This window comes from Tenebrio molitor, chromosome 2 (genome assembly GCF_963966145.1).
Source record: "Tenebrio molitor chromosome 2, icTenMoli1.1, whole genome shotgun sequence".
Taxonomy (NCBI): Eukaryota; Metazoa; Arthropoda; class Insecta; order Coleoptera; family Tenebrionidae; genus Tenebrio; species Tenebrio molitor.
In genome coordinates this window covers 18,801,621-18,821,712 of record NC_091047.1, presented here as the reverse complement: position 1 = coordinate 18,821,712, position 20,092 = coordinate 18,801,621, and the positions used below count along the sequence as shown (strand labels likewise).

Sequence of the window (20,092 nt, the reverse complement as noted above, 5' to 3'; positions counted from 1 at the left end):
TACTGATTTCAATCGCCTTACTGACAGAATATGTATTGATATACTGCAGTCGTGCCCATCTCCCCTTCAAAATGCCAAAAGTATTTTCAATACAAACTCTGTCTCCGCTTAGACAAAAATTATGATGTTTTTCCGTTCTAGTCAAATTATTTCTCCGCGAATAAGGAGTGATTAACCAGGATCTTAGTGGAAATGCGCTGTCTCCTATTAAGTGGTATTCTTCCATTGGGAAATATTTGTGCTTCCCAAATTGTTCTATATGTTGCACCAACGATGAATTTGAAAAAACTCTGGAGTCATGCGCAGAACCTGGGTATCCAACAAAAACATAGGTGAAAATTTTATTCGCAGTACAAATACCCATACAGTTGATGGAATGACTTTGGTATCTATTTACGTAACTATCGTGCTGATTAGCAGGTACTTTTATTTTGATGTGTGTGCCATCAACGGCCCCTACAACGTTGGGGTAATTTGTAAAACCATTACAAATAACTTGGTATTCATCTTGTGTTTTGGGCCAAAATATATACTTTCCCTTTAATTGTAACAGTACGTAAAGAAAGGCATTGACTAAGTGCATTACTGTTGAAGGAACTAAATTAAAACGATCAGCAATAGATAACAGAGTATCTTGTTTGGACATGTACCAGAGAAATGCAAGTAAACCTTTTTCTGGCGGAATGACATGATTTCCTCCCCTATACCTCTTCTGTATGAGTCGTGTCTGATCGTTTAAAATTATAATATGTAATAACTTATAAAAGGTTGCTTTCTGCATTCTAAACAATTCAAAAAAATGAGTTTCATTATAAGTATTCAACCATATGTTATAATTCACATGTTGTCTTATATGCGTTTCCCTAATTCTTTTTAGTAATTTCCTTTTCTTAAAAAGAGTTTCATGCATTTTCAAAACGATTATTTCAGTATCGTTCGAAAAAAACGAATCCATTAACACAAAGAATAAATCCATATTTGTGGCGTCTGCTGTCATATCACACTGCACATAGAGTTAGAAATACACAGAACTCATAGAAGTGAAAAACTGAATAACTGGAAATTGTTAAACTTTTTAATTAATATTTTATAACAAATAACTTAGGGGAATAACACTATAAAATAACCGCTGCGTTTTCGCGTAAACTGTGTTACTCAAAAAGTGAGTAAAAGTGGGGGGAAACCGTTTCTAACCGAATACTGTTACACGGTTATTCGCGAAAAAACGCTTTAAATTTCGGTAATTTTGCAATTTGCATTCAATACAACGGCGCAGTGCGCATGCCCAGTGGTCGAGCGTAAAAGTACAGTAACATAATAAAGATTTCAACCGGTTTAATGCTGTTTTATTCGTGTTTAAAATTGGTTTAAAACATGTTTTTTTAAACCAAGTTTAAAACATGTTTTAAACAAAAAAACTGTTTCAAAGAAAAAAAAAACTGTGTTTTTTGCCAACCCTGATTAGGACTGCACTATTACTTGATAGTAATATCCGTAATGGTGTATGTACTCCGGCAAAATTGCCGTGCCGCCGGGTGGAATATGTAATAACTTTTGGGTTGATAATGTAAAACACTTCTTCGAGCAAATAAATTATTACTAAAACATGCTTTTTTCATCTTTTAAAATCAAAGAAGGGTGACCAGCAGTAACATAGTAGGTAGGAATCTTTCGTAAATAACTCTCTACTAACAAACACTGATTAAGATTTTTGGACATACATACTATCAGTGTGTAACGACGTTGCTTTCTGGTAAATAAAACACATTTACATATAAAGTATTTTAATTTCACACATAAAAACATTAATATAAAAATAAAATAAATAGAAGCCATCTTGTTGGTAAAATATACAAATTAAAAAGCAATATAAAATCCTTATATAATAATTGTCAAGCATTGCCTATCATAACACTATTCGTAAAAATTAAAACATGGCAAAAATCGAAATAAACCATTACTCTTTAGTAAGCTATACTGAAGTAAACTATATTCTATAAAACTATACTGTATTGATTAATAAATATAAAGATGTCAGGTACCAAAATTGTTATTCAATCTCCAATGGAAATTCTTGGATTTCTTCACACATAGAATTGAAAGCGGCAGCCCATTTTTCAGCTTCTTCTTCCTAAAATACATTTTAAATTAGTTCGAATTTATATATACAGATTTATTTAATACCTCTTCTTTACTTCGAACATCCTTTCGTTTTTTGTGATGTTCTTTTGATGGGTTTTGATCGAGCCACTTCAACTTCTTTTTTTTAATAGGTACTTCCTTCTGAAACGTGAAGAAATTTTTTAGTTTCTAAACTAAACTAAACATCGTAGTAAGAGAAAAAAATATAAAAAATAAACTCGAAACTGAATGGATTTTTTTAAAGAATCATTCACTCAGTTATCAGGAACCGTTCAATTTAAATAAATTAAATAAAAGAAGACCTGGATCTGGTCGAAAAAGAGCAACCACACACCGCGACGATAGATTTTTTAAAATAATAATGGTGTTCCGCTTTTTCTGCCGGTGGGTGTATTTATCATGGAAATGGTGTTTGTTTACTTTTCTGTTTAAATGGTTTTGACAACAAAACTAAACATCGTGGCAAAAAACTTTTTTATCAAAATCAAAAAAACAAAAATAAATTTACCACAATATTTTCTTCAGTTGCGTCTAAATCTTCAAACAGTCTATTTTGGTTGTTTTGAGATTCTACATTACTCTCATCACTTAAATCATCTTCACCACTATCTACTATCGACTCATCCTTTTCAATCCTTCTAAATTTCCGTTTGCGATCATATTTTTTGTCGTTCACGCTTATCGACAATCTGAATGGTTTGTCTTGTGGGTTCCTTTTTGGTGAACTACGTTCAACACTTTCGTCGACGCTGGAGTCAAAACCAAAATTATTTGCAGTTTCTTTCGGCTTATTTGGACTTGATAAACCAGGTAGACGTGATTGCCTTAAATTTCGCGATTCCCTTAAACTTCGATTTGGTGTGGAACTAACTACGTTACTATCTTTTTCGCCCAAAATTCTCCTTTTAACCGAATCAACTTTACTGTTTAATTTACTCCTAGATTTTATCGGACTGAGCTGATCAGCGTCAAAAAGACTAACTTGGCTGTTTTCTTTGTTTTCGACGTCACTCTCAAAATAGTCGGTAATAACCGTCGCTCTTTTGGGGGTACTCATTTTCGCTTTCTTTACCGTTGAACGTTTAGTTTCAGTCTTGAAGGAATTTTCGAACTGGTCGACTATTGAATGGTCCAAAACCATATCTTGATTGATACATGGCAAGGACGATTCTTTCAGTGTTAGAAAATGCGGATTCCGTTTGACGTTCATCTCGCTGAACCTCCAAGGAGTCAAACCGTTTTGCAGCATCGTGCTATTCGCGTTTGGTCTCGTTCGTTTAAAGAATGTCGCCGTTGCTACGCTTACATTCAATTCACTATTTTGCTGCAGTTGAATATTACTGATTATATTAATTTTTGAACTTTTAGTGTTTTCATCAAATCCAAAATATTCATTATCATCAAGCTGACCGACATCATCATTGTGTTGATCATATCCTACATGTTCTTCCCGAGGTTTTTTTTGGGGAATTTCTATACACCCATTCAAATTTCTTCTTTCTTCGTAAACGATGTTTTCTTTATTTTTTTTATTGTCTTTGTCTTTTCCTTGAGTTATAACTACCGATTGTGTTTTGATCTTGTTACTTTTATTTTTTTCCAGTGGAATTTGTTTGAATTCTTCCAAATTTTTGTTCCGCTCAGAAAAGGCCACCTTTTTATCCCTTCTTCTGGTTTTGTTTCTAATATTTTTGAGAATATTTTGTATCGTTTTGTTATACTCATCGGAACTTGAATCATCAAGTTTTCGCCTTTTACGATTCTTCTGTTTTTCACTGTCTGAGTCAAATTCATACTGATCTCCTATGTTGTTATTTTTTATGTTATCATCCATTTGTTGTTTGTAGATTGGAATCTTTTTTGTGTTGTCTGATTTTTCATTATTCTTTGTTACTTCTAAACTATTTTCCGCATAGTTTACAAATTTTCTTTTTCGCAACTTTAAAATAGGTGAAGGGCTTTTAATATTGGTTTGTACCTGCACATTACCATTTTTTCTTAAATCTCTTGTACTAGTTAAACTCGATGAACTTATCCTTACCGCAGGTGTTCTAGTTTTAGATTCTTTCTTCATTCTTTCTTCTCTGTTTCCACCTAATTGTTGTTTTTTCTGACTTTCTTTGAACTCCCCGCTATTATTTACAGTTATTAAATTTTTGATTGGGTCGGCTGTTTTAGATCTAGTTCTTAAATTTCCGTTTTTTCCTACATTTTGTTCATCTCTACTTTTCCTTTGTATTTCACCAGTTGTTTTCTTCTTTGTTTTTTGTCTTTCAATGGACTGTTCAATTACTGGGCCTTTTTTCACTTGTGATGAAAGCAAAGGGCTTTTATTATTGAACTGAAACTGCACATTGCTATTGTTTTTTGAATCTTTCGTATTAGTTCTAGTAGATGTTCTAGTTCTACTTAATTTGTTGACTGTTTTCTCTATGTTTACATCTGTTTGTTTTGTGTGATTTTTTTTTAAGTCTCCACTATTTCTCGATATTACTGTATTCTCAATTGGGTCACCTGTTTTAGATTTATTTCTTAAATTCGTATGTTTCACTACAGTTTGTTCATCTCTGGCTTTTATTTGTTGTTCTGGAGTTGCTTTCTTTCTTTTAGTTTTTTCAGTGGACTGTTCAGCTACTGCGCCATTTTTCATTTTTGATTTAGGTTCAATATTTCTTTTGTTTGTTGCTCTTGTAATTCTTTTTGTCACTGTAGTACTGTCTCGGTGTTTTGATGCATCAGATTCTTGGTCCAGATCACAAACACAACTACAACGCGGTGGTCTTACCCGTCGTTTATTTTTCTGGTGCCTAGTATTATTATGGCCTGACATTTTAATAATCATTATACACGTTATTAAGTCATTTAAAAATCATTAATAAATAACAATGCACAAACGTTGTTCAACATTTGAGAATGTAAACACAAACATTTAACAAAATCGAAGTAAATTGACATTTGACACCAGTGAGTAGTGACAACCATAGGTGTCAACTGAAATTTAGTGATTTTGTCTTTTACACTAACAATCTGTCACTTTCGATTACGCCCTGTGATTCATAAATTTAGAGGTAGGGTTATTATTAAAAAGCAAACATTTTTCTCTTATTATTAGAGAGTTTTCGCGTTACGTTTTTCAGATAATCGTGTACTCTCGTGTCAAAAATAAATTACTCCCTAGGATTTACGGATGTTCGTTACTAGGTTGCCATAAATTTGGTTAGGTTGGAGGTTATGTGGTTTCTGGTAAAACAAAAGATATCCTAAAAATGTAAGGCAGCAAATTAATTGTAACAGTTGTAAATGACTAATTTCTCGCTAAGTGATAAATGATTTTTCGTTTCACAATCAATTTTGGTTACTGGCGGCATATTTATACTCAATTTCATATAAATGTGCATCTAAGCAAGCCATGAAAATCTGTAGTGGAACTATGTAACTCGGAAGAAAGAAAGGAAATTTCCTAGTGCGACTATGTAGCGATGTTTCTATGACGCGTCGGAAACGTTCGGGTCTGGAAAGAAGTGTCATACTATCGTGACAATTTGAGCTGAAAACGTTCGGTTTCGTGGATATTTTTAGAGGAATATTATTTTATTCATGGTGACTTTTCGCCTGACGCGCCTATCAAACGTAATTTCGAATTTCGTGGTTTGTTTTAAGGTTGAGTTTATATAACACTGTGGATTGAATACGATATAAATATGAATCCGATTTGATTTTTAAAATTGTTCTGATATGAAGAGTGTCTAAAAACATTACTACACTTGAAAATAATTGATATCACATTGCTAAAAGCTAAAAGCGTCTGAAACCGTACACATACACAGCCTACTTTTATGACTTTATTTAGAATAAAATGCAAATTTCCAATAACATTGTTAAATCGATCGAAGCTTCCGGTGGGAATTTAAGAAAAAATCACATTAATAATAACAAATCTTGCCAGAAAGTGAACAGTCCTCATTTTCCATAAGCATATCAATTACAGAAAATGTACAATATACCTAATGTATAGGTATGTACAGGGTTATTCTAAATTATTGTAGTCGAAGTAGGCGTGAAAATTGAATGTAAAATTTATGGTTGCCGCTCCACATAAAAAAACATCAAAATTATGTGAATAAGTGAGTACACACGGGAGTTAAAGTGGGTGCAAAACAACTCAATATTACAGAATTGGTTGTAAATCAACTCAATATTTCTGGATTCGGTCGTTAATTTAACAAAAATAATTAAAATTCTCATCACCGCACTTTTCACCTACAAAATGAGTGACAGCGACAAAATTGACAGTTCACATGAAGTCGGCAAAAATTTAATAACATGGGCATGGCCTACTTCGACTACAATCATTTAGAATAACCCTGTATTATATTATACTTATATTTTTTATTGTACCTACGTAATCAACAGAATAAACATAATTACATAAAATATACAAAACATATTATATTAATTTATCACTGTTAAAATTGCAAATCAAAATATTTTTCAAGATTTTCTGTGGTGCAGTTTTACCGGAAATCGGCAAATACAAACGTAGAGCCGCATCTATAAATTGCATCATGCATAACTCCATGTTTCATTGTTGCATTAGGTAGTCCGCGTCCGGTAGTCAGTTTAGTGACACGAACCGCACTATACACGTAGCGTGCACACGACAAAGAACGACAACTTGGAAAGACTAGTGAGGGTCTTTCTAGTTTTCTACGCCCGAACTCTGCATCGGCTCGTCCGGTGATGCACGATTCTAGTTACATGGTAGCGTTGTGGAGAATAGACAGGAAAGATAGGAAATTTCTTTCTATCCGAGTTACATAGTTCCACTACTGATTTTCTATTGGTATTAAAGGAAAGCTAAAGCTAGTGACTTTGACTTTCAAAGTTGCTTGCTCTGCGCGAACCCGATTTGACTAATTTTTCAGTTTTTGTCCATTTTAACATTGCTGATTTCAAAAGCAAGGTTACGTCTTTTTAGTGGTTAAATTAATGTAATCCTTATTTGTTTTTGTCTTTGTATTTTTACCAAGTAAAGATTTATTGAACATGACCTTCATAAATGTGACTTTTGTAATGTAACTAAATTAAAGGTGCTTTTACAAATGCACAGCTCACTTGATGAACATTTATATGAAATCAATTATATTTGGATCTGGTAATTGTTCACTTTAACTATTTCTGGAATTTTCGCGTTTTTTTCTGGCTAGACAGCCTCAGGGCGTCCTCCTAGATCGTGTCCCACCATTCAAACCTTGTGCTTACTTAATATTAGTGTTGTGAGGTCCGGTAATTGACGTAGTCAATGACCCATTTGACCGGTCAATAATTGTCAATGACTTGACGTATTTGACCAGTCATTTTTAAAATTTAAATTTCCCGCTTATAATGTTGAAGATTATAGGATATGATGACTGTTTGACTGATGAGATGAGGTTATGATCGGTAGTCTGATTTCATTTACGTAGCTGCTGACAATGAAGAAATCGATTATGACGATAAATAAGTAAATTATGACAATGAAACATCTAAAACTTTAATAAAGATTATTGTGGAAAGCGATTAAGCTTTTTATCTAATAGGAAGAAGTGGTTTTTGTTTTTCAATCGTTTTTGTGTCTTCTTAACATGACATATACCTAACGATAGATTTTTATTTTCATAAAATACTTACCTACTTTTTTAAATTCTAAACAAATGTTTAAGTATTTTAAAAGAAACTAAAAAACTGAAAATACACACACACACAGTTGTGTTGAAAGTTTTAAAGCGTGTTAAATTAACAAAAAATTCAAATTCAAGCAAATATGTTAAAGAAAAAACAAAGTATAACTTCAAACAATTCAAACTTAACCTCACTTACACAATTTTAGAACAATAATTTATCGATCAATAAATCTTATAAAAAATGGAATTAAGAACCATTATTTGGTATTAAAATAATCCTTTACATTGAAAGAATCATTTTGTGATGTTGAACTAGTTCCTACTTTTTGACCAATAATGACTGGTAATTGACCGATCAAGGACCGGTCAACTTTGACCAAAAATAAATGACCGGTCATTTATCCATCACTACTTAATATACCTTAAAACAGGTTGAAAAAAGCTTCACACGATTGGTTAATTTCAATAGTTTACTATTTAAATACCCTACGGCCCTCGACATTTATTCTTTCAAATTTAGTCTTAATTTTCACTCCGGAATACGTTATTAAAATATCATGCGGCAGTGACAGCAATTTTGCATTGCTGCCCGGACAACTTTTCTTGCGTCCATGTTTAAATGAACACTATCTCACAACCAAAATATGAAGGATACTACGTGTAGACGCTCACTAAACACAAACGGACTAACGACGTGTAGACGTTCACTAAATACAAACGACTAAATTTTAGTTACTTGATTTAGTAACTTGCTTTAGCTACTTGACACGTGTAAATTGGCCTTAACTTTAGTATGGTGTGATCAAGAATGACTGAATCTGTTGGCGACAATGAAATTTGGCAAATTTTAAATTTACCGTCAAAGATTCATTTTTGTAATAGCATAAACATAACCGGCATAACCAAAAATGTTTTTAATCTCGTCTCAAATTAAAAAATCTGGTCAATGCCAATTACGAAACAAAAAAAACCAGTAGGTACCTACTTTTCAATTATTTCATTGCCAGCAGACTCAGTCCTTGTTGATCACGCTACATTACATTATATGAGTAAGTAAAGAAGATTTTTATCCACGAAAATGAAGGTTGCTGCACAAGGCGCAGGCACTACCTTCTAATCTAACGTTGCAAATACAAACGGCAACACTGTTTGGTGAAAAATACGTCAGTTTGATCTGTGGTTTGTATTTGTTAGGTTACCTATCTGTCAATTTCCGTTTTTACAACTCAAAGTTTTACAATAAAGGAAAAAGATGAAAACCTTTTTTAAAATGCAAGCGAGTAGGTAGAAAATCAAATTCTAAAAGCAAAATAAACTTATGAGACAAACTATACAATATTCAACATGGATGAACTGTATTCTTTTGTTTTTGTAACTCATACAACAGTAAACTATAGATAAAAGATGTGATGCCAACATACTGTCATACATTAGTTGATAAATATAAAGATGTCAGATATCAAAACTTTTATTCAATTTGCAACGGAAATTCTTGAATTTCTTCGCACATAGAATTGAAAGCGGCAGCCCACTTTTCCGCATCTTCTTCCTAAAACAGATTTAAAATCACTTCAAATTTATATTTTGGGTTTTATTTAATACCTCTTCTTTACTTAGAATATCCTTTCGTTTTTTATGTTGTTTTGATGGGGTTTGATTGAGCGATTTCAACTTCTTTTTTTTAAAAGGTACCTCTCTCTGTAACGTGATGAAATTTCTTAATTTCTTAAAAATTTTACACAACCAGACATCGTGGCAGAGAAAAAAAATTCACAACCGCAATTATGTGGATACATACAGTTGGTTGCAAAAAACAAGGGAAATGAAAATTTTCCTAATGTAAATTTGGTATTATCCATTTGTGAATTGTCTACTTGACAATACCTATCACATAATTTTTTTAAATGTCATTGAATTTGACCATAATTCTAAGCTATCTCTCGAAAGAAGTTTTCACACTATGAGAAAATTGTGAAAATGTGTCAATTTTATTCTGACAGGCCAATATAACTTTGATAGTGTCAGATTTTTCGCATCTTTGCTTGCTACCTCAGCTAATAAACGTCAAACAACTGTCACTATGAATACAATTTTAACTCAGAAATGGTTTTTACTTTTTACTTTAGAACATAAAAGATTCATCATTGATTCGTAATGATGTTTTTAATAATGGATACTGACATATTAGCCGTTCACGATTGCTTTAAACACGCAGCAAGCCAAGATATTTTTTTGTTAGTTCGTTGTTAAATATTCGTCTTATTGTCAATTTAATTATTTTTGTTCGACACTGTCAGAATTTGAGAATTTTCTCCTATGTGAACGGATTTTGATAAATGTGATAACTTGTCAAAACGAAACGTTAACTTAGTTTTAAAGATTTTAAGCGATTTGGAGCCTTTAAGGGGGTCGTCGAACAAAAAAACGTATTCAACTCGTTCTTGTGTAAATTGGACTTTTTTGGCACTCGTGGGCCTATAAAACGCTCGTTTCACTCGCTATTTAATCTGGCTCGTTCATACCAACAAAAGCCCAATTTACACACGAACTCGTTAAATAAATAACTAAATAACTTATAATAGATTTATTATGCCTAATCACAATATTGCGAACTAAAATGTCAGATTTTCATAGATAGTCCGAATTTGAAACAATCGTGAATGCTGATACAGCGCTGTCGCCCGTTTGGCCAAGTTTCGGCAAAAATTTCCAAATTTAAATTGAAACAGATTCATATATGCAACCATTATACAAGGTTATTATAAATGATTGTAGTCGAAGCAAGCCATGCCCATGTTATGAAGTTTTTGCCGCCTCGCTGTGAACTGTCAATTTTTGTCACTGTCACTGTAATTTTTTAGGTGAAAAGTGCGGTGATGAGAATTTTATTTATTTCTTTTTAAATTAACGATTGAATCTAACAATACTGAGTTGTTACTCCTCTGTGTGAACGGTGTGTATTCACTTATTCACATTATTTTGAAAAATTTTATATGGAGTGGCAACCATAAATTTTACATTCAGTTTTTACGCCAACTTGGACTACAATCATTTATAATAACCCTGTATATCCATTTCAGAGCATTGTGGACACACGTCCAAAATCTCAACGCTTTCTTTGATCTAAATAATTATGGAAGTCGTGTTTATTTACTTTTTTGTTCAAATACGAGGGGACTAAAAAAGACTGTTTGAGAGATAATACTGAATTTTATTTTTAAATGGTACAACTGAAGTAACTTCCGGTTGTTGACAGCTTGACACTGAAAATAATTGTTTAGTATTTCTAGTTTAATTTCTTTTTACCGTTAATTTTTACTCTCATAACGTGCCATTTTGTCGCTGTTAATGTTATACCGAGTGACTATAAATGATTGAAACAAAATAGTGGATTAGCAACACTGATGCAGTTGGTAGTGCAAATCTTTTCGTGCATCATCTGTCAATCATTTCTATTTAGGTTAGGCTACGTCACGAAATACATTGGCGTTGGGAAAAAAATGGATTTTTTTGACGTTTGTTTCAATTTTGAAAATTGCGTGTGTCATGCCAACGATGTTGCCAACTAAAGATTTCAAATGTGTCACCAACATAACAAAATAATTTTCAATCATTGATAGTCACTCGGTATATTTGTCAAATAAATCAACAACATTATACGGTTGCAGTGTTGCAAATAGCCGAATAAAAAAAAGTTCGTATGTAAACTCCATCCATTTTCAATATACACAACTAAATCTAGTGATTTTAGTAACTTTTGTAGTGTAATAGGATAAACTTTTTTCTACTGTAAATGCAATGTCACAGATAATAATTCAGGTTATGTGTATTTTGAAGAGGTTATAATATACGATTATTGTCATTTTTGACAAATCTCTAATCAAGTCCCGCAATCAAGAAAAGTAAACTAGTTTTGAATATTTTACTTAAAATATGGTATCCACAGGTTAATATTAAATACCGGCATTGAAACCAGCAAGTAGGTGTACCTACCTTAATAAACATAAACAGATTTTAACGAAAATATTTCAGAGCAGGACACAAAGTGGAAGCATGATACATTCAAAATGAATAGTGCTCAGGAGCAAACCCTCTCAAGTCAAGCCTGAAGGCCGGCGGTCTTGTATTTAAAAAAAGCGCACAACGACGCAAATATTTCTTCACTATTCCATCGTGCGTCGTTTCCATTTTGTGCCTGTGCCCCCGATCCAGAAATTACTCCGTATTTTTCCTTCAGATATCTGTAGGACATTGAAGCTAGCATTTTAAATAGATCAATTTAAATTAAAAGTGGATTTATCAACTTACGGCAAAAATTTCCCCAACCATTCGGTAAACTGGCATCCTCCCCAAATTTGGACCATTTACTTCCCAAATGTTTTTAAAATACCAGTGAACACTTTGTTTTATCTCTAAAGTGAGGCATTTTCTCTTTATAACACTGCCTGTGGCCTCCATGATATCGCTACTTAATCGTATTTTTTTCAATAATTATGATCTGACAGTGTCAAATTTTTTGACAAATTCAAAACGCCCGCTTTGAATGTTCAATATTAGAAAAAATAAAACACTTTCATTGCTATACAAAAAAAGAAAATTCCCTAACAGTAATGTATATTGAAAATGGATGGAGTTTAATTGTATTGGCAACTCAAACAGCCCTTTTTGATCACATTGTACAGGGTATGTTTATGCTATTACAAAAATGACCCTCTGGGTAAACTTCAAATTCGCCTGTCAACTCTGACAACCGGAAATGCGTTTAGATTACAGTGGTACCAAAATCATTCAAATTTTCATTGTTACCAACAGATTCAGTCATTCTTGATCACGTTGTAGTATTGGCGACAGTAGGTATTATGGTTTCTTTAAGTACAGTCGCGGAAAGAAAAAGGTAGGACAATGTTTTTTCGCTAATGTAAGTTACTCTTTCTGTGGTTACCATTAAAATATTTATTTATTTATTATAGTAAGCCCGGTTCACACAACTCAATAGCTCCCTTATTTATCGGAGGATTTTAATTATCTATACACCAAATTAAATGGTTGTTAATAGGCTACAAAATGGCCTAATAAATTCAAGTATAGCCCTATGGGCTTCAAGGGTAAACTGTCAAAATATTTTTTTTTCAAATGGGATTACGTACCTTTTATAGTAATTCTGATAGAGATTTTAATTCTGAAAACAACAATGTATCACAAGTATAACTTCACATTAAAAAAAATAACACTAACTTTTGAAACAAATGACGAGCATCAAGCGAAAAGCTATCAAAATGCACTGCGTTACAGTGTAATAACCAAATTAAGGTAGCTGGAAAAACAAATGACAAATAATAACATGTGGGATTGCGCAGATATGCCGCCAATGTTTAGCGCAAAATCGAACATAGACGATAGTAGCGTTTTTAAAATTTTTTTTTGTGAATTTTTGGTATTTTAGTGTATATTTGTGATACATTGTTGTTTTCAGAATATAAATCTCTATCAGAATTAGTACAAAAAAGTATGTATTCCCATTTAAAAAAAAATATTTTGACAGTTTACCCTTGAAGTCCATAGGGCTATACTTGATTTTATTAGGCCATTTTGTAGCCTATTAACAACCATTTAATTTGGTGTACAGATAATTAAAATCTTCCGATAAATAACGGAGTTATGGATTCGTCTTCTTTTTTGGGGACACCTGTATATATGTATATACCGGGTGTCCCAACGGTTTGGCAAAGTGGATTTACTAAGTTAATATAAGTTCTTTGAAAAATGTTATTATTTCATGTTATACATCATACAAGTTACAAGCACGGTTTAAAAATATTTTAGATTATACAGGGTGTTTGGTGTATCGGTGGCAACACAAACTTATATTTTTTTAAATGGAACACCCAGTATTTTTTTGTGTTTTTGGAAAGCTCTCGTCAAAACAAAGAGATACCACATTTGATGGGTCTAACTTCTACTGTTAGTAAACTATTCGCTCTTTTGTGTCCGGACAAACCAAACTTTGAAAATTTGTAAAAAATATAACAGATGATAATTATTTAGATTAGGTTTATTTAGAACATTGTAAATATCGTCAATTTTATTGCCTTGTTGATTTTTACTTAATTACGTAGAGGGCGCTTCAAACGCAAACTCTTTATTTAGTCAATTTTTTTAAATGGAACACCTGTATTTCGATATACCGTTGGATAGCTCTTTCAAAGAACTTATACAGTGTGGAATAAAATGATTTACATCTAGTTATCTTTGCATTACCCTTGTAAAAATACGAAATGCCGCTCTACAAAAAAAAGAAAGCCTAACCTCAAAATATTCCAAATGTGATTTATTGCGAAGGGATGATATGACTGCAAAGTAGAGATTGAAATTAAAAAGGAGCTAACAAAAGCAAGTCACAGCTAGTGTTGAAAGTGGCCACCAACGTTTGTTAATTCAATTTAATAAATTGTAACAATTGTCAATTCGATTGATGACATTTATTGACAGAACTAATAGTAGTAATAGTTCGGTACATCAAAAAAAAAGTAGGTACAGCGGTACAGGAAAATTTACATGTGCAAAAATTCCAAAGGTAACTAGATGTAAATCATTTTATTCCACACTGTATTAACTTAGTAAATCTACTTTGCCAAACCGTTGGGACACCCGGTTTACAGAGTGTATCAGCTAAGACTTTCTAAGCCTAATATCTCGGTTATTTGCCAACGGATTTTTATGAAATTTAAAATGCAGATATTTTAGATCGTGAATGTTCAATTAGTAATAGGTAATAAAATTACCTCAAGGTAAAAAATGTAATTTTAGCACATGTTTCCTTTATCGAAAATTATGCGCGATTATTAGATCGTTAAACATTAAAAAATATTATATATATATTATATTATATATATATTGAAGGTATTTGAGCAGTTACCTTTTGAAACAATTGATGATTAATTGCCAAACAACATTTTGTACACCCTTTAAAGTCTGTCAAAATTGGGCGCGCTTTATTAGAAACGTCAAATTGTGAAAATTTATTGAAAATACTCTAAAAATAGATACAGCGGCAGAAATTTCAATATTGTTGAAAAAGGAAAAAAAATGCCTATGGAGTGTCGTAAAAACTTCAATGACACAGTTCGTTTTCTCGTGGAACACTATCCAAATGTAGGCTTTACAAAATGTAAGGTTAAGAGAGTCGTCAATTTATTTGAAGACACAGGAAGCGTACGTGAACTAAATTACCTTGCTAAAATACTCCGATCGTGTTTTAGTCCTTTATGGAAGAATTAAAACATCTAGTATAATAAATTACGTCCAAATGTTGTCTTTAACTTTGTAAGTGTTTGTAAGGTTAGCAAGATATAAACGTCAAATATGTCACCTGCGCTTCTGCGAAAAGGGATGACCAAAATTCTGCAAAACTGCGCGTTTGTTTCATACGCGTCTACGTTTTTGCATTTGCAGCCACGTTTAACACAGTTTTTTGCTTTTTTTTGCAAACCAGACGTCTTTCAAGAACGAGTTTTTCCCTACAGCATTTTTTATTGACGATCAATTTTTTATGTAAATCTTAATTGATTCAACATTTTAAAAAGGCATGTAAAAATTACGTTTTTAAGACTTGGGTGATTGCATTAATGGGATTTTATTCTTCACCGTCTAAAATACTTATCTGCATTTTAAATTTTACAAAAATCCGCTGGAGTTATTAGGCTCGAAAGTTTTAGCTGAGACACTCTGTATATGCTGTAGAAGTCAGGCAACCCAATATAACGGGTGTTTTTTTAAATTTGGCGTCGAAGTAGGCGTTGAACTGTCGATTGTGAACGCACCATACAGGTTACGGATCACGGATCAGCAGTTTAAATCTTACGCTTTACACGAGTGGTGTGATCTCAATCGACTCTCCAACGCCTACTTCGACGCCAAATTAAAAAAAAAAATAACACCCTTTACAGTTATCAATCCTGCCAATACATAGGGAGGGGCATAGAGATTATTACTTGATTGGTATATAAATACTTATATGTTTAGTATAATTTAGTTTAAGAATTCTTATCTTGCAGGGGATTCTGGATATGCTCTGCGGCCATGGCTGTTTACTGCAGTTACACCTGAACCACAGCAAGATACTCCGGAGTATAGGTATAATCAAGCAATAAAACAAATATGGAGCCTCATCGAAAGATGTAATGGCCTTTTGAAAGCACGATTTAGGTGTTGCCTAAAACATGGTGTATAATATTTCATTATACCCCAGAAATGGCTGGGAAAATTGTAATTTTTCTATGAACAATTTGGTGTTGTACGTTATGAATAAGATTTGTTTAATTCTAGCACTGATTATTCTTAACAAAGCCTTTTTCCTTTTGAAAGTCTGTGTTCATTAAATAAGAATAAACTAAGTACCTAATAGATATCAAAATTATAATTTTAAGGAATTAAAGAAAAGCAACAAACAACTGCAACTGTCGTGAATCATCCATTGGCTATGGTTTGAAAACTTTCAGCCATTGACCTCATTATAACCAATTTTTCTTCACAGTATTTTTCTTGCATTTCTATTTTTTTTTTACAATATTTTTCACGCATACAAACGTAAAACAATACCCAAAGACGGAAAAAATTCACGCCGGAACCACTCACACGTAAAGCCGAAACTAAAATGGCTGAAATGCCCAAATTCCCCAATTACCCCCCTGTTGACGCGCCACGCACTGGAAAGATCTCAACAGAGGGCCAATAGTGTCACTAACGCTGGCGCAATACTAGGTCCATGGTCACACTTTATGACATTCATTTGAATGTCGTGGTAAAGTCAAAACGAAACATGACAGGGCGGAGCTTAGGATGCCCGCTGTCCAATTTACCGCTGGCACTGGCGTATCATACAATGGTCAGTTTAGGGACAAAAACTTAACCAAAAATCATTTTCTTCATCTGATGAAAGAAATTCTACACCGAGATCATCTACTTTTGTTGTAGAACCTCTAATAGAATAATGAAAACTATCTTCATCTCAGAACATTCCCCTAAAGGGCCCCACATACTGCGTTTTTATTCGAGGGTTTTGTTCGACGAACAAGTCTGTTCGAACAAAAACGACGAACACGAGTTGCACACACACTTCAGCTTTATTAAAGGTTTTAATGAGTGAATAAATATCAAGTTGTATTTGTATGCAGTGGCGGCGGCATTAGCTATAATAGTATATTATACAACGTGTAACAGAAATAAGTACATTAATTTTAACTGGTAATAAAACTCATCAAGAACAACAACTTTTCTAAATTAAATTTTTTTGTAAACGTTCTTGTTAATGAGTTAAAATTGTTTAAAATTTTTCACGAATTTCGCTACCCGCCACTGGAGACCACGCTACCTGGTCGCTGTGCTTAGAAGGTTTACGTACGCGGCTGAACGGCTCGTTAATTTATGGGGGGGGGAAATGTAAAAAAAATTGCCGATTTCGAAAAAGTGGTACATAGAAAAATTGTTCATCATGACGAGTTCTGTTACCGGTTAAAATTAATGTACTTATTTCTGTTACACGTTGTATATTGGGGGAGAGAAATGCATGATTTTTCCTAAGGTGCAGTTTGTAGCTAGAGGGCGAAGCCCGAGGGCTACAAAGCACCGAGGGAAAAATGAGCATTCTCTCCAGAAGTATATATACTATTTTTTTCACGGTAGGGAGTAGAAACAGCACAAAAATCTCAAATTTTAAGAATAAAAAAAATGATGACAAATGAGTTGTCATCTTTCGATGAATTTAATGGAATTAGTAGTTGCCTTGACAACACAATTAGATTTTTGTCACAACTGTCAAAAAAAAAAGAAAACTCCCATTAGATTTTTGTCACAACTGTCAAAAAAATGAAAGCTCCCTATGGAGCTCTACTTCTGTCACGACGTTGACATCCAAGAAGTTGATTTCTACTCCCGATCGTGAAAAAAAGCATATATTTTCCATAAACACGGAAGACTGCGAAGAGTTCTATAAATTCCAGTAAGAACTTTCTGTTAATCTGGCGAAGAAAATCCGTCATTTTCAAACAATAATTTGTCGCGAAATACAAATCGCCAAAATCTGGTTTTATTATTTGGTACTATACCACTGCAAAAACCGACGTTTTTTAAAACCGTTCACCGCACACACTTTAGATTTGAACGAACTGACAAGTCTGTCGAACAAGTTCGACGGACATAATCAGGGTAAACCTGATAATTTTCCTCATTTTTGTTCGCGAGCAAAAACGACGGTTTTCCAGACACACACTTCAGATTTGCATGGTTTTTGTTCGAACATACTTGTTCGTCGAACAAAAACGCAGTCTGTGGGGCCCTTAACACCCTGTACAATATAAACAAAAGAAAAATGTTTTGACTCCGCCACTGTTATATACGTAAGCTGGATTCAACTGATTTACAAATTCCACATTCGTCTTCTGCGCAAACCACGTGATGTCATGTTTCGTTTTGACTTTACCTCTAATGACAAATTATACTGCACTCGTGCGATCGGTCATGTGACACTACGAGTATAGTGCACAATAAATTTAAAACAGTATTTTTGTCCTTTTGTCATCTGTTTCACTAATTCTCTGTGGCAACAGAAACAAAAAATTTCTACTTTGTTTTGTGCAACATCGTTATTTTTCATTTACTAATTATTTCTTAAGAATTATTGATAGTAGATAAAACGTACGATACTTATATCGTAAATAACTATTACCTCAATGTTTTTGTTAATAGTGTCTAAATCTTCAAAGAGTCTGAATTTGTCGTTCTCAGATTCCAGATCGCTTAGGTCACCTTCTTCATCACTAGTGACTATTGATTCAGCATTTTCAATCTTTCTAAATCTCCGCTTGCGATGATATTTCTTGTCATTTACGCTAATCGATAATCTAAACGCTTTATCATGTGACTTCTTTTTTGGTGAACTACCTTCATTACTTTCATCAACGCTGGAGTCAAAACCAAAATCAATTACATCTTCAAAACCAGATATCTGGGATTTCCTTAAATTTCGATTTGGTGTGGAACTAACTATGTTACTATCTTTTTCACCCAAAATTCTCCTTTTAACTGAATCACTTTTATTATTTGATTTACTTCTAATCTTTATTGGACTGAGCTGATCAGCGTCAAAAAGACTAGCTTGACTGTTTTCTTTATTTTCGAATCCACTCTTAAAATAGTCAGTGATGACCGTCGCTCTTTTGGGGGTACTCATTTTCGCTTTTTTTACTGGTGATTTAGTTTCGCTCTTGAACGAATGTTTAAACTGATCCACTATGGAATGATCTAAAACCATATCTTGACTGATACATGGCAAGCATGATTCTTTCAGTGTTATAAAGTGTGGATTCCGTTTAACGTATATCTCACTGAACCTCCAGGGGGCCAAAACGTTTTGCAGCATTGTGCTATTGACGTTTGGTGATGTTGGCGTCACTACACTCATATTTTCATCAAACCCAAAACATTCATTAACACCAAGATGACCATCATGCAAATCATCTTCACATTGTTCCTGATAATTTTCTTGGAGAGACTCTTTACATTCATTCAAATTTCTGCTTTCTGTCAAGACAATATTGTCTCTGTTGTTTTTATTTTCTTTGTCTTTTACCAGACTAGTAGCAACTGATTGTACTTTGTTCCTGCTGCTTTTACTTTTTTCTAATGTGATTTGTTCCAACTCTTTCAAATGTTTGTTTTCCCCAGGAAAGACCACCGTTTTATATTTTTCTCTGGTTTCGTTTCTAATAATTTCTATCGTATCATACTCGTCAGAACTTGAAACATCGAGTTTTCGTCTTTTACGATTCTGGTATCTCTCACTGTCCGAGTCAAATTCATATTGATCTCTGATGTCGTTATTCTTTATGTTACCATCCATTTGCTGTTTGTAAACTGCAATCCTTTTTCTTTTATATGATTTTTGAATGTTAACATTTCTTTTCTTAGTTGTTCCTGTTATTTTCTTCGTCATTGTAATATTATAAAACCGCCTCTGTTTTTAAACACCAATTAACATCGGTATTTCACATAACCTTTCTTTTATAATACTAACATACTTTTATTGTCAATTAACAACACAATAATGACATCACATCACAAACACTACACTAAACACAGACTGAACCGACTGCGACTGAACGTTATGGCATGTTAATATTGTCAACCTGTGTCAACTAAATAACAATTTAACAATAAACAAAACAAGATCTCAAGATCAAACTCAAACAGAAGTCGCAACAGAGAAGTCGCAACACCATAGAACAGTAGAA

At 33.1% G+C, this 20,092-nt stretch overlaps 2 protein-coding genes across 2 annotated transcripts; both read right to left on the bottom strand.

Moving 5' to 3' along the window:
* Positions 1-1,767: 1,767 nt before the first annotated feature.
* LOC138123333 (micronuclear linker histone polyprotein-like) lies at positions 1,768-5,135 on the bottom strand. The gene is made up of 3 exons (XM_069037973.1): positions 2,651-5,135; positions 2,185-2,283; positions 1,768-2,131 (listed from the first exon to the last, which is right to left on the bottom strand). The coding sequence occupies exons 1-3, from the start codon at positions 4,982-4,984 to the stop codon at positions 2,051-2,053; spliced, it is 2,514 nt and encodes an 837-aa protein (XP_068894074.1). The 5' UTR covers positions 4,985-5,135; the 3' UTR covers positions 1,768-2,050.
* Positions 5,136-9,141: 4,006 nt separating this feature from the next.
* On the bottom strand, positions 9,142-20,068 carry LOC138122998 (uncharacterized). Its single transcript, XM_069037458.1, has 3 exons — positions 18,529-20,068; positions 9,408-9,503; positions 9,142-9,354 (listed from the first exon to the last, which is right to left on the bottom strand). Exons 1-3 carry the CDS (start codon positions 19,792-19,794, stop codon positions 9,274-9,276), a joined length of 1,443 nt encoding a protein of 480 aa, XP_068893559.1. The 5' UTR covers positions 19,795-20,068; the 3' UTR covers positions 9,142-9,273.
* Between the last annotated feature and the right edge of the window lie 24 nt (positions 20,069-20,092).

Excerpts from the sequence above, each read along its gene's own strand:
- LOC138123333 (XM_069037973.1), bottom strand. The coding sequence starts at position 4,984 with ATGATTATTAAAATGTCAGGCCATAATAATACTAGGCACCAGAAAAAT. Across the intron at positions 2,284-2,650 it reads CAACTGAAGAAAATATTGTG|AAGGAAGTACCTATTAAAAA; the intron begins GTAAATTTATTT and ends TTCACGTTTCAG. Across the intron at positions 2,132-2,184 it reads ATGTTCGAAGTAAAGAAGAG|GAAGAAGAAGCTGAAAAATG; the intron begins GTATTAAATAAA and ends AATGTATTTTAG.
- LOC138122998 (XM_069037458.1), bottom strand. The coding sequence starts at position 19,794 with ATGACGAAGAAAATAACAGGAACAACTAAGAAAAGAAATGTTAACATT. Across the intron at positions 9,504-18,528 it reads CTATTAACAAAAACATTGAG|AGAGAGGTACCTTTTAAAAA; the intron begins GTAATAGTTATT and ends ATCACGTTACAG. Across the intron at positions 9,355-9,407 it reads ATATTCTAAGTAAAGAAGAG|GAAGAAGATGCGGAAAAGTG; the intron begins GTATTAAATAAA and ends AATCTGTTTTAG.